The following is an 18232-nucleotide window of genomic DNA, read 5'->3' as shown; positions in this document are numbered from 1 at the left end:
CAAAATTGTCCCAGCTACTTCGTCCCGAGGCCCGTTGGACTTCGGGCAAAGGTTGAAAGAGTGAAAAACATTTACGGAGAGACAACCAGCTTTGTGTACGTACCGCTTTTAAGTGGCAGCCGATCGAAGGGGAAAAAGAAATGAAGTCGTGCGGGGGGGGCTGATAAAAAGAAATAGGCCAAGATATCCAGTGACGATTGAACACCGTTTGGGTGGGTTCCTCCGGCATCGGCATTTGGGCGGCAGCGCCGTAACTGCGGTGCATTTCGAGGTCTCTTGGTTTCCCTTTTTTTTACTTCAGCCTATTAAGCGTGGGGACCTCATTCCAGCACAGATGCACTAAATAAACAACAGTGGACAGCATGCGAATGATAGCTTGCGGGGCGCGCGATTAACGTTCTCAACTTAGGTGCTAAGTATCAGTTGTTTTGGCGGGCTTATACATTGGTAAATTTCCACAATGCGTACTTTTGTTCCGGAAATTTCGCTGGCACGACGGTATACGCAATTTGAAAAACTAGGAGGGGAATATATATATATATATATATATATATTTATATATTTATATATATATACACATATACATACACATAAAAACACTAAAATCATGGCTCAAGAAGTGGCATTAAAGCGGAAATATGGCTAAGATTTTACGTCCGTCTTTTTTACAGAACACTTGAATTACTAAAAACATAAACTATTATATATATATATATATATATATATATATATATATATATATATATATATATATATACATATATATGTGTGTGTGTGTGTGTGTGTGTGTGTACATCTGGTCCACGCAAGTCTCTCAGGCACACTCAAGGAAAAAACCAATGAATTCGATCAAACTGATAATTGTTTGTTAAAAAACAGACAAAAGAGTACACTCACTCCAGTCATTGCATTCGTCATTATATTACGCCAGCAGGACAGAATTCTTTACGAGTTCGTGCGATATTCAATCGTTTGGGTGCCGCATAAATATATAAATGAAAGCCGAGTCCTTATTTTAATAAATAAATTCAAACTTATCGTATATGTATCCCAACTTAAAACTGAGTTTTTTATCTACCCGTTGAGTATTTCGAAATCTGATTTATCTTTGGATAGTGGCACACTAGTTTTAGATAGTATTCTGAGCATTCCATGGGTCAATTCCCCAAATATTCCGCAATTATCCCGTCTTTATCGTGAATTTTAAGACCGGGTTTAGTTTCATCAACGTAAGGTATGTACACCTTCGCATAGGAGAATGTTTTTTTGGAAATACCCATGAAATAGTTCGTACCTACATGCATACCTAAGAAGACCTCACACACCATGGCACGTTTTAAAACTGCAGAGTTCTTTAAATGTTCTTTAAATATTTAAAACTCAATAGCTCCCCGGGCCCATTCAAATATCAGTCATTCAAATTCGCCTAGTCCGATGAGAGCATGCCTATGAATAAATTACTGTTAGCACTGCACACAATTTTACAAAACAAATGCCCTCATGCCATGGTTCAGACGGAACCCGGGCCTTGGCAAAAGTTATTTACGAAGTTCTCTAAATGTTTGCAGCATAAATGATGATAATACACTTATTTTAATGGGAATAACAAAACTTTATTGCACAAGAAAGTTTATTTAATGGTTAATCCAAAAGAAGAAAAGTTTCTACCATTTCGTTTCCTTAATATATCTGTTTATATTTCGTTCATTGTGAAGATGGATGAGGAGGTGTTCCATCACGCTGACAACGCGACACATGTTTTTTGTGTCACGGCGATGGTTTCCGATGATAAATTAATCCATTGACTACGCGTCCGCCTATGTGAGTCAGTCACGCGCCAACGCGTGCTTACGGTACTCGCACGGCGCAGAGCACTGGTCTCGCTCACTAGACAGCAGGGCGGGAATGGGAAGGAACTAGGGTGGTCTTTTTCGCCCATGCTTTTACAGCCCCGGAGTAATTGCAGACGATGGCAAGGAAGGCTTCTTTGCCCGGTTTGTGAGCGGGTATCACGACGAAGACCAAAGGTCTCATAGAATTCACGCCTGGTGGCCATTATCGCACGGACGGCTCACGTTGGACAGGCACGTCGTACATCCAGATGCGCACCCCCGGGGGCACCTCCGGCAACTCAGGGAGCCCACCCACCGCAATCCCTCCCTCGCTCCACTAGATTACGAATTATTATCCGACGAACCGGACGTCAATTTCCCGGCATATCTCCCGGGTGGATGGAAAACTGATTACTGGGTTCTCTTCACGAACTATCCCCTCATCGCCGCGCGTGCCAACTGGTAATACCGCAGCCAGTCGGGGTCCTACTGGTTTATAGGTTTTGGTTTGTGCCAGCGTTTTCACGTACGATGTCACACGCCAAACACGAGCCGGTCTCAAAAAGGAAAATCGATCTAATCTACAATCTACAATTTGGATATTATATCTCCAAAATATTTTTTAAATCGACACCTTTTCCTCTTTATATTTGCGAAATTAATTGATTCCCAACATTTGCCCGATTAGTCGACCGAGTGACTACTCTGTTAATCGAACCATAATTTTCTAAGGCATACGAGTACTAATTAATTGCTGGGATAACTGCACCAAGGTTCAAATATCTGGGTGCTGGTACCAAAGACTTCATGCCTTGACGTGTATCGAAGTACAAGTACCTGGTTCTCTACAAGATACTCAGAATTATCTAGGATCCTTACCCTAGGTATTATAGTTCACAGGAATAAATACTCAGGATTATGTGAGACAGGCATTGGTAGCGAAGTGTCGGTACTTAGTTCTCTTGCCCCAGGCATCAAGCCCCGGTTGATATATGAGTCAGCTACTCCATGGCAAACTCATATACGTCAATCTTGAAAAATAAACGTTTCAACCACTCTTCCTTCCGTCTACTTACTTACTCAGCTCTCCTCAAACTCTAGCCGCCTTCATTCCGTCTATAAATGCCTCCCCTCTACTTCCCCGCTTACCCAACATTCTCCACTATTCCATCACGGCTTTTATCATCTCATCGGCCCTCCATCCTTTCCAGCTGATTCTCTCAAGGCTTTCCTCCATACTACCATCTTACAGCCGCATTACATTACACAGTACCCAGCAAGCAGCCGCTAGGGTGTGTGGCAGGGGATGATTCAATCCACCTTCATGAGGATCCCATATACTAGCAGCATGTTCTAAATAATAAATAAAGTCTGACCACCAAAAGATAACATACATTGGAAGGATTATTATTGTTAACCCCAAAGCACTACGGTAGGAGAGGTCAATTCAACAAAATGTGACTAAGTGTAGAGTAAATAGATTCAAGATGTCATTCCTCCCACGAACGATATAGAATCAGAACAACATAGTCAGACCATGCTAGGGGGGAAAATTGCTCTGCGTCGAAAGCAGTCCGGTGTGCAATCACGCCACATATACCAGCGGTGGCCCGCAGGATACCATGTAAGGCACTATTGCTATTTATCTTTCTCGTTACATTTCCCAGATACTCAAACAATAAACCCTAATTTGTCCACATATTAACCGTATATGTTTCGTCCGGGAGAGGTCGTGACGGAGGGTAACGAGAGTAATTAAGAGTATTTAATCGAGTCTATGTAACCTTTTCTATTTCGGTATTCTTGATGCAGTAGGCGTTCGCTCATCCACTTGCCTCAAAGGTGTCAGTCCAGCATGTTCCGCATTAAGGCCATTACTTATCTCCCATTTACGGATTTAATTGGTATATTTTTATTCATTCTCGTATTCTTGCAGAGTACTCCTTCGTTACCGCGCCAATTCTTCTCTCAACGTCTCCACCACTTTGCTACTTCTAAGACAACTCCCCTCCAAAACGATGCTCCTAAGAGTGGGAACCCGGTCACGGGCAAGCGGGAGAATTCCGTGGCGGCCCGATGAGAAAACCACATCCTCGAGACCCGCAAGAGTAAGTGACGCGACCGTTGCATCGTGAAAGTGCACGCATCATATGGGAAGGAAGTGACATGAGTTCGCAAGCCGTGGTGGTCTTGCTGACGAACTTGACTCGTCCCGTCGTGCTCCTATGTACGTGTCTTCAGAATTTCTTCAGTCTGAGCCCCATGGGTGTTGTGGAGAGGAAAAAGGATGACGAGGACGGTTGCGCACTGAGTAATTCCTACGTTTTGAAAAGATGGGCGATATCGGAATTCGCTAAATTTACGTACCCCGCGGCGGTGAAGTACGTACTTGTATATAAACAGATAACGGACGACCACGCGAGGCAGATGACCGTAGTTTTCTGGTCGATAGTAAAAGAGTGACCATATCCTGAGGAACGAACGATGAGTGCAAAACGGGTTCATCTCTCAACACTCCCAAATCATTTTGTTCACAATGAATTGAAGTAAATTGAAAACTACATTTAACAGCGGACCACTCATTCCCATTCATTAAGTATGGGGCACGTAATTTTCATTCTCTCCTATTTTTTTTATGTTCACTTCACATCTGGGTGCATATCGTTCTAAGTCACCGCGAACCTTAGGAAAAATGAAATAAAATGCTATCCTACTAGTGATTCCCGGAAGTTCAAATAAGGCGTAGATCCAGGGTAGACTTGCGTGAGGAGAGCGGATGGATTCTCAGTCGATGGCAACAATAGTAACTATTAAACAGTTCCAGATAAACAAGATGGCGTGTTTCGAAAATGGAATCTGCTATTGTTAAATATTTTACATATAGAGGGATGTCAATTTAAACTTATAAATGCTTCCCGAAAATTCTCATTCCTAGTTTAATTCATGGAATTAGGAGCTATTTCTCCATTTATGAAACTTTATTTTAATACGTGGTTATAATTTCTCTCGGCAAGACGAGTACATGACATCTTTCCGCAATCAAGTCTCATACGCTTGTCTCAAACAATTGCAATACTAATAGAAAACAGAAAGGGGGTTTCTTGTTACGCGCAAAAATCACCAAGGATGAAAAGTAGGGTCGAATTCCATGCCCTCAGCATAATATTTTCAGAGGAAGGAATACGAAGTCGGAGCATTTAGTTTGAATCAATGGGGTTAATATTAAGATCGGCATGTAAAAACAATTGAAATTTCTAGGATGCTTAATAAAAACATCGGTGGTAGTGGATAGATTTTGTTACTTGGGAAGCTGGATCACCAGCGATGCAGAAAACCGAACATATATATATATATATATATATATATATATATATATATATATATATATATATATATATATATATATATATATATATATATATATATATATATATGTATGTATATATAAGATATATATGTATATGTATATATGTATATATACATAAGATATATATGTATATGTATATATATATATATATATATATGTATATATATGTATATATATATATATAAGAGCCTTTCAAAATGCGATATGAATCTTCTGACAGTACGATGAACTAACTAACGCAAGACGCTCTAAGACGAGTGGAAGACGGAGGAAGCTCATTGGAAAATCCCAAAAAGACGCGACGGGAGAAATAAAACACCCTGGCACAATTGGAGCCACGATTCCATCTAATTTTGAACAGAACCTCGGTTTATGGCCAAAGGGAATAAGATAAATGATGTGTGGTACCGTTTATGGCCATTAATAGCACGACCTCTTGCTGAAGACCTTATTTTGGAAGGGTGGACCCACGGGAAGGCAATGCCTAGACGGGAGGGTGGTGGGGGGGAGGGGGGGTCGGGTTGAGATTTAAGAGAGATGACTTGATGGCGGATGCGAAAGCGAAGAACCAAAAACATCTCGGAAATAAGTATCATGACGTGACAGAAATAAAGATAGGTCTTAAAAAAGCTGGGAGGAAAGTTAATTAAAGAATTACGTTAAGTTTCTGAGGTAACTCGATAGGTTCGTTGATAATTTCTACTATGAGAGAGCGTAAGCTTATCAGTTACCTTGGAGAAACTAGGATGGGAGCCTGTTTTGATTGATTCACGAAGAGAAAAGGCAAGAGTTTCAAATAGGAACAGGGCACCAGAGTTTTTTTGTGACAGAGGGAACTACTGTGGCACCAAATAATGTTGTCAGATTAGACCACCGGGATAAAACAGGAGAGAAACGGGACCGATCACAGACAGAGTCGAACACTCAGTCATTCCCTCACAAGATTCGCAATCGTAACAAAATCGAACCCAAGAGATCGAAAAAAATTACATTGAATTAACTGGAACACTAGAATTTGATGAAACGGTAAAAATTCATCAATTTTTGTAAGTTGTTCATAAATGACAGGCGTAGCATAGTGGAAATCCTTCATGATGAAAGAATACACTTTGCTTTTCCACATTTTTCTATTACGACCCAGGTTTCGCTACAGCTTCAAATCTTCAGGACCTGAAGATGTAACGCTGAAAACAAAACCTAGATCGTAATAAAAAAAATTCTATGTGGAAATAGAAAGTTCCTTCTTTCATCATTTTACATTTTATATACTTTTGCACCCTGCAAGCCACCGCTAGCGTGTGTGGCAGGGGGTGAATACACACCAGACTAATTTTGACCCAAATATGACCCTACAGTTTATAGGCATGTATCCGTAGGAGAATTTTTCTACATTAGCTGACACGTAGACAAGGTTATGCTTAAAGTAATAATTCCGTACGTATCCCATAACACCCCCACCACACTCCCTTCCGGCGTTTGGCGTGGCACTGTGTGGACGTAGAAGAGAATCCTACATGCAATAGGTACCGCGATTATTTCCGTAAAACTCGCATGGAGTAAATATTTCGAGTGTGTAAAAGCATTGACTATTATTACATAGTGTCGTGCGGCACTGCCGAAAGTGGCCGAACGGGGTTGGGGAACACCCCTCATTGGTATCGAACACACGGGGGGGGGGAGGAGAGACGGGGGAAGGAGTGGGGGGAAGGGTGCGCCCTTCAGGGACTGGAGGAAGTGAGTCACACCACGGAGCTGCCTTTAATCCCTTTAATCCGAATTCGGGAGACGGGGAACGGGACGGGAAACGGGAGAGGGGTGGGAGCACGAGGGGAAGGAGGAAAAGGGAGCCCCCTCCCCCCCTCGCAAAACTGACCGACGTTAATTTGAGGAATCTTGAGAAGGCGACTCTCCCGGAGGAGAAGTGGGGCGGTGGGGGGGAGGGGAGGGGAACGTGTAGAGCCTTCATTCGTTCACCATGATGACGACGCTCGAGAAGTCGAATCACGTCTCGAAGCGAAATGATTTTCGATTTCATAGCCGTGATTGTGGACCTCTTCACGACGCATCACCTTCATAAGCATTCGATTTATTAAAAATAATAATCCCGTTACTGTCGGAAATCCTTTCCCGCAGTCCTTTCCTCTTGTGTGTCGTCTATTACCCCTTCGGTGGGTGAAATAGCTCTATAATGCCATCTCCTGGCCAAAGAATTGGGGCACTTGGTTGCATAAACCCCTCCCGCAGATTTCATCGCAAATTTCTTATCCTCGATAGTTTAAGTGGTTATAGAATCAGGGAAGTCGAAAGATCTGCGGTTCAAGTCCCGGTCAATAAAATAGATTTACGCTTGTGATCTGCTCGATTCCGCCTTCCCCACTTCTCCTGTGTTCGTCCTTTATATGGGTTCCTATCCCCTTTCCTTATATCTATTTCCATGTGAAAGAATATCATATATATACATATAAATAGATGATTTCGTCGGAGTAACACGGCAGGGTTGAATAACAAACTTGGACAGCAACATATAATATGAGAACACAAAAATAACACGCTTTATTTCTTAATATTTTCGACGGCATTTAGCTCCATAATTCTCAGAAGAAAAGGTAGTAGTGAATATACTGAGTAGTGTATATATATATATATATATATATATATATATATATATATATCTTTTTGTAATTATTCCAGATGATTTAACAGTGTAGCGAATATAGTCGACACAATAAATCATTTCCTTTGGAAACGCTTTCGGAAAAGTCTTTGATTTTTTTTCTTCGCGCGTTACAGATCGAAGATTCCGAGGCGTAACCTTGTCGTCAATGGCCGTGCCTTGACTTGCACTCTTTGGCTGGAAGGAGAGGAAGCCGCCTCACATTTTTCTAGTTGCACTTAAGACACGTGCTACTTACTGGTCATATAATGATGCACTTAAATCTATTATTAGTCGCCCCGTAAAAACCTCGATGGAGAATGAATGCAGTATTGTCCTGCCGTGCACATAACGTTATCGAGAACTACGACTAAGAGGTAATCGACGGAAATCCCTAAAAGAATACAGATAAGCTAAGCACATTTATGAAATACCCATTCATTTTCCTTTCTATGGAGGCATTAACGGAAATATGCCATTCCAATATACATCTCAACTTACTAATGTCTCATGTATAAACTATGATGCGATTATAATTTCAGCACTGCTGCGAAGTGTGGCGTTATTGGCGTTCTGTGACGGTGATACTCGGAAACGCAAATTTGCCGACGATTTCTGTCTCATCATTCCGTTGATTGATCGGTTTCCGTAAACTATCCCCTTCACCGTCTGCATATTCGATGACTCTTATTACTTTTTGCTCCGGCCTCTCTCTCTTCATTCATACGTTTCTTTTGATGATGCGTAAAACCAAAAAAGGTAAAAACCCTGGTGCGTAATTTACCTCGAAAATTCTTCGACGTACTTTCGCCGGAAAAAGGGAGAACGGTTTGTTTTTCTTAAGATGCCGATTCGGCCAGGCGGATGGAGGCTACTCAGCAGGATGTGTTTAAATAAAACCTCTGATGCTGGTCATAATTTTAATCTGAATACGGAGAAATGAGGATACGTACATAAGATAGGTGGCTGCGGCGGGCACATTAATGGGGAGAGCATGGAAACATCGCGCAATCCGAGACGCGGGAACTCGGTTGCCATATGATCAGGAGGGGGGGATGGGAGAAGGGGGGCGGTGAACGGAGGGGAGGGCGGGGGGATACGAGCAGCGAAACCATCCGGACGTGACGTCGTCCCATGACTGCGGGCGACTCCCCGACGGTGCGTCGGCATCGATGCGCTAACTATTTCTCGAAGAGGTCGAAACCGGAAAATGGTCAGGGGGCCGTCCAGAAAAGCCCGTTCGCAGGTTAGGCGGGTCGTGGCCTGGGAGGGGACAGAGGAATCGGACAAGGACGGGGCAAGGCATGGGGGAACAGATATATATAAGAGGCAATGAAACTTTGTGATACTCCCCGCGCAGCATCGTTTCCTTACCCCTGAAACCCAGCGTAGAAAACAGTGTTCCCTTTCACGCTGAGTCGGGGACAAAAGGGTGTGGTAAGCGGTGCTAGGGCAAGGTGAGATGAGTAGAGAGATACAGGAGAGGAAAGGAAGCGGGACAAACATTCACCCATATATATATAATATATATATATATATATATATATACATGTATATATATATATATATATATATACATACATATATACATACATACATACATACATACATACATACATACATACTATACATACACACACATATTCAAACACGAAATCCTGCCATATGGCGAACAAATATTCATTCACATGGAAATAGATATAAGGAAAAGGGATAGGAACACACATAAAGGATGTGAAGTAATATATTTATATACATATATATATATATATGTATATAAATATATATATATATGTATATAAATATATATATATATGTATATAAATATATATATATATATATATATGGCTGAAAAATTAGTTCAACAGAAGTCCTAATCTCACCCAATAAAATAGTTATTTGCTGACGTAAACTCAAATATTCTCTCCCACCCCACAAAAGTTTTGGATCTCTGGGCTTTTTCATATACTCCTCTCTCTATCTCTCCTACACAAACACCCCCCCCCCCCCCCGAAGCGACACCTAACACTTGGATTTCTTGAAGGAGTTAGCCAATTGAAGTTTTCCTAGACGTTGGTCCCTTTGTCGGAAAATCATAACACAGTTAAAAAAAACTCATACTGTCATTCGTTGGCCAATTTGCGGAGGAAGTAATATAAAGGTGAGACAACAAACCTCCCATTGACTGAAGAGAGTGTAGAAGTGTTCGCTGTTGGCGAGATTCGTTGCGTTCATACGCGGATATTGCGCAAATGTCACATTTACGCTCCGATATATATATATATATATATATATATATATATATATATATATATATATATATATATATATATATATATATATATATATTACTAAGCCCTACACGGCGTGTGAAAATTCACACATCAGGGTAGGGGGGCCAGTTCCTTTCCCTGTATATATATATTTATATATATATACACACACACATACATATTAGTGAGAGTGTGTTTATATAAATATATTTGTGGAATCCGAACAAAATATTTCGACTAAACACAAAGTTATTTGGGGAATGGGTAGATAACAGCATGGTAGACCATGACTTAATCCCAAGAAACTGCGGGAGATGCCGCAAGAGTAAGTTTAACCGGAGTTATCCACTAAGTGTGCAATGCAATGGAACATCCTGGTCAAGGCGAATGATTTCTACACGGAATTTGTTGCATTGTGACCATACACGAATTCAGGTTGACTGAGCTGATGTCCTTTTACCATGGAAGGGATACGTATACCCAAAATACCCTTACATTCATTTACTAAAGGTGTACCTTCCAAAACGGGATGTCCTACTGTGAATACGTCCAAGGAGAATTCGCTTTTGCCTGTATTCTGCCTTCTCTCAAAAAGCTCTTTCTACAAACCGGATGGCTACCGGGCAACAGCCGCGCGACATGACCGCACCCAACACTCGAACGTAACGCAAAGAGAAGACACATAGATGTCACTCGATACACACCAGACGCCGCGGCCGCTATTCTTAGGAATGAAATTCGAGTAGGAGAGCGTGTTTCCCTCCGGACACTCACCGACTTGCAGGACATTGCTGACACATCCAAGCTCCAGCAGCTTTAGTCCCTTGTGGAAGGATAGGTTCTGGAACTCCGGAGCAGCGCTGGAAGACGTGGTCCAGGCGGGAGCACCGCCTCCGGCACCACCGCCGCCCCCGGCCCCACCCCCGCCGCCCGCAGACGCCCCCGGCGCCGCCGTCGACGCCACCGCGGAGGTCGTGGTCGAGGGGACGTGCACCGGGACGCGGGAGAGGGAGGAGTACATGCAGATGTCCCGCTCGTCCCTCGGGAATGCCCAGAAAATGACCCGCCGTTGGACCAGGTCCGGTATGCACTCGAAGCGCTCCTCCATCCTCTGGAAGGGCACGTTCTCTGCTACGGTGCGGGCGCACAGGTCCAGCAGCGAGTCGGGGGAGCGACGGCAGGTCGGTTGGGCGCCCCTTGGTGTCTCCGAGGCCCGGCCGAAGGGCCCGGAGGAGGCAGACGAGGAGGATGCCGGGAGGTGGGAAGACGAGGAGGAGGATGAGTGGGAAGGGTGAGGGGGGCCGCCACCCCCGGCGACGGCGGCCGCCATCGCCGCCGCCGCCCGGCTGCAACACCGGTGCCTGTGATGGTGATGATGGTGGTGGTGATGGTGGTACCCGCCTCCTACCCCCCCTCCGTTGCTGCCGCCACCGCCCGAGTGGTGCTCCCGGTGCCGGTGATGCCTGTGATGGTGGTGGTGGTGCCGGTGGTGATGGTGGTGGTGGCTCCTGCGGGACGAGGAGGAGCCGGAGGACGAAGAGCCGGAAGACGAGGCGGAGGAGGATGCGGAAGAGGGGCCGGCCGCGGAGGGAGGCGCCGGTGCGGCGCCCCGGCCGAAGGCACCCAAAGACGCGGCGCCGCTCGTGCCGGCGCCCGACGACGCGGAAGACGAGGCGGAGGAAGTGCCCGCGACGGCCGCGGAGAAATCGTACCCCCTGCTGGAGGAGGAGGAGGTGCCGGCCGAGGAAGGGTGGTGGCCGCCGTAGCCGCCGCCGAGGCCGCTGGTGCCGGCACCCGACGAGGAGCCACTTCCGCTGGATGAACCCACGCGGGAGCAGCACAGCCTCTTGTTCGATTCCGACATGGTGCGGCCCTCTTTCGTCGGAGCCCTTCGAATCTGCCTTCGACGACGACCGCGGAGGGCTTCGTTCGTCGGCCGCCGAGAGGGAGAGTGCGCCCCTGCGCGGGAGCGGAGAACTCACTGCCCCACCTCGCCCCTTCCCCCTTTCTCCTTCGACGAGCGACGGAGGAAGCGAAGCGAGCCTCTTATCTCGGCCGGGTGACGACGACCCAAGGTTCAGGATAATCCGAAAGGGTTCAAAAGGGGCCTGGATTGGTGGGCCTTCTCTCGCTATTTGGGGCCGAAGAGGGCGTCGACCTTCTGGGAAGGCTTACTCTCACGATTTCAGCGAATCGATTCTTCCTACTATCCCTCTTGCCCTGGAAAGAAGACGACAGCGGTCCCCCTTTAAAAACCCTGAGGAACTCGCACACAGCGAAGGAATAAAAAACACGAGCCAATAAACCAATCTCTCGCAACACAAGAATTGAAGAAGACTCTCCGAGAATCAATCGCACACGCACACTCGAGTGATAATGTGGATCACGCACCACTCGTCGTTAACTTACTAATTACTCTGCCAGAGGAATATATAAATACGTACATGAAAGCATGCGTACACGTTTTTCCTGCCCAGCGGCAACCCTTACAACTCCCAAAAGGGGATTCGGGGGTCAGGGCACACGTGACCCCGACGTTAGAGTGGGATCGTGTGGGCTGGGTCTTCGACCTCTTTTCTTTCTCTCACAGTCTCCTTAGTGTTTGTGGAGTTTTCGACCAGGGGGGGCTGCGGTGCCTATTCGTGGTGGAAAGGGGTCGTAAGACCTCGGGGAAGACGGACGCAGCACCAGGGAGTGTGAGGTTTGACGAAGCGGGTGTCGCGAAGTTATATTTGAGTAAATTTCAAAACATATATATATCCACTGCGGTAGAACCAGAGATGGAAGGGTGGAGAAGCGGGACGTATAAAATGGGGATATGTTAATATGATTCACATTAGGTCTGACGACACTTAGAGCGGAGAACGAATGTCGCGAAGCACAGTCCCGACTCACGACCGAAACAGTTGCGGTGAGCGATTTGACTCGGGGCACTTTTCCCAACACGTCGGATTCCAGATGAATCCAAAGAATAATAAGGCAATCAAGAAAATTGCGGACAATGAATGAATGCCTTATGGTAAACGAAAGGATTGTAAATATGTGGAAGAGCACTCTCAAAAAAGGATGGGAGGGTCTCCTTACGCCTCGAAGAAACTTCTTATTCACACTTTCCCGATGCGATAATGCAAAACACGACAGAACCACACACAGACAAGCGCACCGCCGATGCTATCGTCCCCGTTTAAAGTCTTCATCATCACCGTCGCTGTCATATTCGCCGACAGGGCCGGCACGTCCCTTTAACAGCTGTACCCATGGCACCGCGGTGACCTGCGGGCGGTCATACCTCTCCCCCGCAACCCTCTACCGGGCGGGTTAGCCGAGATGACCGGAACGGAGATATGTTTGAAAATTGAAGAAAAAAGAAACAATCGCGGATTACACTGAGTCGTCCAGTTTCACTCCCCCCCTACACTTGAGGGCCACCCACCTTCCGTGAGGATGAAGGGAGACACCTCGGTAGAATCAACCCACCGGCGAAACAGACGGACCGGACGATTGGTCACTCACTCCGCTAAGGAGAGCTCGAAGCAAGCACAAACATACATACACAGCCACACACGAACACGGAAAGTTCTCCTGATATTCTTCTGATAAGGACGGTTCTCGAGAGGGCGCCAGGGGCACACACTCGGAGTGGATGGAGGCCTACTCTAATGCTCAGGGTCGACCCCCCCACTAGTGAAAATGGTAGGGGCGGAGGGGAATGGAATCCCACCCGACTCTCTCTCCCCCACGGCCAGGGAAAACCGGAGGAATCCGACCGGTGCAAAAGCTCTTTCGGAAGCACGGCTTACACAACGACAAAGGTGAACTCTACCCCCCTGGTGGTCGGTTCCCCTCCCCGTCAAAGAAAAAAAGGCCCTTTCCACCCCCTCTGGACGTGCCGGGAGGGGTGAGGAGGGAGCAGCTATAGCTCTAAGAGGAGAGAGAGGGAGGCAAATCCTCCTCAGCCGCGAAGAAATCGCACGGCGGCAATCGCTCCCCTCGTCCTCCGCCGAGGTGTGTGAGGAGTGGGTGGGCGGAAGAAGCAGAGGAGCGAGAACAAACCCAACTCACTCCTCTCGCACCGGAAACGGGTATTGAACTGTTTCGTCCTCTAAAAGGGGTCCCCTCGCGAACGGCCAAGGGAAACAACGTCAGAAGTCACGAAGTCCCGGAGGGCGAGTGGTTTGTGAGAGAGGGAGAGAGTGCTAAAGCAAGCACGAGACCGTGGTGGGGATAGAGCACACTCGTGTAAAAGCTTGAGGGGCAGAAAATCCTCTTCCCAAGCTCCGCGACGCTGGTATTCCTTTGGCGTGATCTCACTCCGACGGTGGAACGTTCTTTCTCTTAAGCTGGAGTTCGTTAGAAGGAAACGCGTAGAGTCTCCCTTCTTTCCATTCCACGGTTCGAAGGAATGTGTTCGAAAACGAGGCGGTAACGAAGATGAGGCGTGTTTGTGCGCGCGCGGGCGTGTACGCAACAATGTGTGAGGAGAGCGGTGTGTACGCAAGAATGAGCCGAGAGCTTTAAAACGAATGTGTTGGCTCCCTCTGTAAATCCTTGTTGCGACTGCTTTGTGCCGTCTCCCGACTCAGAATGGCAGCACGAGAGAGAGACAACAAAACTCTTTCCACACACACCGATAGGGCGAAGCAGCGGCAGCGGCTCACCCGACTCCAGAGCTTGCGAAAAAAAAAATCAACAAACACAAGAGCACAAAAACACTTGAAAACGAGTGCGGATGAAGCGACAAGTCAGTCACGCTTCACCACGTCACGCACAATAACGTCACTGTCACGCGCGCACATACACACACGCACGCTATCACGCACGCACGCGACCACCCTCCCCGACGGACGCTCCGACTGCTACTGCCTGGGCATGCGCTCCCGCTAAACGTTCACTCGCTTCCCCACCCGCCCCCCCTCACTTGCACTCCCCTCCGTTTCCCCTCCTACTTCTCCCCTCCCCACACCGCCCCTCCGGCGAAAGGGAGAGGGAAAGGAGGAAGGGAGGGGGATAAACTCCTTTCCCCCCCGCCCCTTTCCCTCCTTCCGGCTCTCTCACCCCTCCATGATTTTCCCACACTCCCTCCCCTCTCCGCAGCCGTCAAGGACTCGGAGGGGAAGGAGCGAGAAAGAGAGAGAGAAAGAAAGAGAGAGAGAGAGGTGAGAGGAGGTCTGTGGAGGGGAACGATTTTTTATCACACCGATTCCGTAGTTCGTATCATAGCCGTATCGATGTTCGACCCGAATTCATGAATCGATTCTCTCGCTTTCGATTTTGAAAAATAAAACCGCGTTGCAACCAAGCTGCTTGGCGTTCTTCGGTTAACTATTATTTCTTTCAACAGTTAAGAGATGCACGCGAATAACGGCATGTTCCCGAGAATCGCTCGTACTTTCATGATAAGAAAGAAAGATAGGACACTGCTTGCGCTGTTGACTTCATTCACTTCAAGTATTTATTCTGCATCTGTTGAAGTTCGGTTCCGTATTTATCCTACTTACGTACTATTACATATTTTCTACGTATCACATTGGGCTTCGTTAAATTCTCTCCCGCAGGCGTACTTTGGTTGACACGCGACGTTGTCACCACGAATTTGAAAGAAATCTTTGTTATAACCCACCAGGTTATTTATCTACTGACTCTGCTTAGTGGGGTATCTTATATGGACTATTAGAGAAATCAGGTAATGGGAATCATTCACGAAGAGAAGGTTAATTTACGAGAGTAAAATATCTGAATGAAATGGAAGTAAGATCTCTTTAGCAATCTGCATGCTTCGCTAAATCATTCAATTTTTTGCCAAAGCAATATTAGTATTCGTCCTCTTGGATTTGCTTTCGTTATGTTTTCATTCATCTCGAAGGAATAACGAATACTTGAATCTATCTGTGAAGATGTCCATCGGTATCTACACCTTGTTGTAGCCGAGGACCTCCGACACAATATTCTGCACGTAGAAGTAGCCACTCTCTTCATCAAAGCCTTCCTTTATCTCATGAAGGGTAGTTCTCCGGTTATTGCGCACCATCTCGTCAATTGGAGCGCACCACCGTTGATTCCGGCAAACTCGGTCGCCCCGACCGCTGCTCTTCGTGGACGTTTTCCTGGCCATCAAAAAACTCCCTGCACCACTTCCTCACGTTTTGATGTCCATACACTTCTCACCGTTCACTTTCACTAAATGGCGATGGATTTATATCGGAGAAGCAATCGTCAGTTGGTTTTGCGACGAGGCGGGAGAAAGGTACGACGCCGGTATTAAAAAGCTGCTTACAAGGATGCAAAAAGTGATTGATTGATCGTCAAGGCGACTATGCACAAAAATAGCTAAATGCTCAACCTTTCCAACGATGCACGCAAAGTTGAGAATAAATTTGATTTTTCATGAAGAAAAATAGGGGACCTTACTTTTCGAATCGTCCTCGTATAGTACTTTATCACCGCGAGAGATCGACTCTACTGATATTATTTTTTTATCAAAATGTTTCATTCCCTCCGTACAACTGGCTAACTCGAATTTCTTAATATCTTTCTCGTATAAGTCTTCCCTGTTCTCTTCGTGAATCATGGGATTCCCAACGCTATTCCTCCAACATACCCGTTAAGCTTAAACTCTCGTGGATTTCATCCCAATTGCTTAAATTTCAAAGAACTGTGTGAGAAGCCGCGACAGTAATTTTCAACGGAGTCGATAATATGCATTTAAATGCGAATATTTCAGTGTAAAATTAATTCAATCGGCTTAAGCACTCGGCTGGTAATCGAGGCATTCGGGTTCGGATCCCGATCATGGAGAATGATTTTAATGCTTTGAAATTTTGACTCCTTAAATAAAATTTTTTCCTATGGATCCGAAATTCATGCCGCATATGAGGATTAACTAATACGAAGCGTGGACATCTTTATTCTTTCATTACATTTCATTCCTAGATTTCGTTGCGCTTCTCTAACTATTGTTAATATTAATTCTCTTACATATAAAAACCATGAGCACAATAATCAACCCGAAGGTCAGTTTGGTAGGTGATTGTAGAGTTCACCCAGTACTAAGTCTAATGCGGCGTGTGAAATTCACACATCAGGGTAGGGGGGTCAGTTCCTTTCCCTGTGACGGTTATGGTTTCCCAGGAAGATCTGTTACCTGAACATAACTTGGGTGGAGCTGCAAGTGCCCATCGAGGCTTGCTCGGGAATCGAACCCGTGTCCTCCGGTCAGTATTCCAACGCTCTACCCGCGACCCACACACACACACACACTCACAAATATATATACATATATATATATATATATATATATATATAGTGGGTCGCGGTAGTTCAGGAGTAGAGCGTTGGACTACTAACCGGAGGGCCCGGGTTCGATTTACGGGAAAGCCTCTCTGGACACCCTCAGCTCCACCCAAACTATGTCATTTTTCGGGTTCGAGTTTCAAGTCTTCCTGGGAAACCATAACCGGCACAGGGAAAGGAACTGGCCCCCCTACCCTGGGGACTGACTACTGGGTGAACTCAGCCATTACCTACCAAACCGAATTTCGGGTTGATTTCTGTGTTTATGGTAATATGTATATGTATATATATATATATATATATATATATATATATATATATATATATATATATATATATATATATATATTAATTGCATAAATCTATTTCCTAATAATTACAATGACATCTGTTTTTGCAATTGATATTTTAGTAAAACTTAATGCTCAAGTTTTCATGTCTGGAATGGAATCCCCCAATTCCAAACACCTCGGGGATCAGAGTATCATGAAGAAGTGTGAGTACATTTTCCTACAACCCGAAATTTAAATTATTTAATGATGACAATCATATTCTTCTGATATGCTTGCAACCCAAGAAATTTTGAAGTTATTAACTCCCTAGTACGTTTATTTTGACCTTTTCTGAGTTTCTTAATTCGTAGGATGAGCAAAGCGGGGCTAGTGGGCAGCCAAGCGCACGGGCGGGCGCCACTGCCCATCGAACGGGCGGCTGGCCTCCAGGAAATTCCAACAGCGTCAGTTGGGAGCCGAGTTTCGAAGCCCTGGCGGCGACCCACCCATTGATTTGATTCCCGTCGCTGGCGAGACGAAGCACT

The 18232-nt window shown here is 45.7% G+C and overlaps 1 protein-coding gene across 1 annotated transcript; it reads right to left on the bottom strand.

The window, feature by feature from the left end:
- Positions 1-6346: 6346 nt before the first annotated feature.
- LOC139694135 (sericin-2-like) lies at positions 6347-11989 on the bottom strand. Its single transcript, XM_071592566.1, has 2 exons — positions 10900-11989; positions 6347-6396 (listed from the first exon to the last, which is right to left on the bottom strand). Exons 1-2 carry the CDS (start codon positions 11987-11989, stop codon positions 6347-6349), a joined length of 1140 nt encoding a protein of 379 aa, XP_071448667.1.
- Between the last annotated feature and the right edge of the window lie 6243 nt (positions 11990-18232).

This window comes from Hetaerina americana, unplaced genomic scaffold (genome assembly GCF_022747635.1).
Source record: "Hetaerina americana unplaced genomic scaffold, ioHetAmer1.1.p SCAF_5, whole genome shotgun sequence".
NCBI lineage: Eukaryota > Metazoa > Arthropoda > Insecta > Odonata > Calopterygidae > Hetaerina > Hetaerina americana.
Note: the sequence above shows the minus strand (reverse complement) of the source record. Positions and strands in the feature narration are given on the sequence as shown.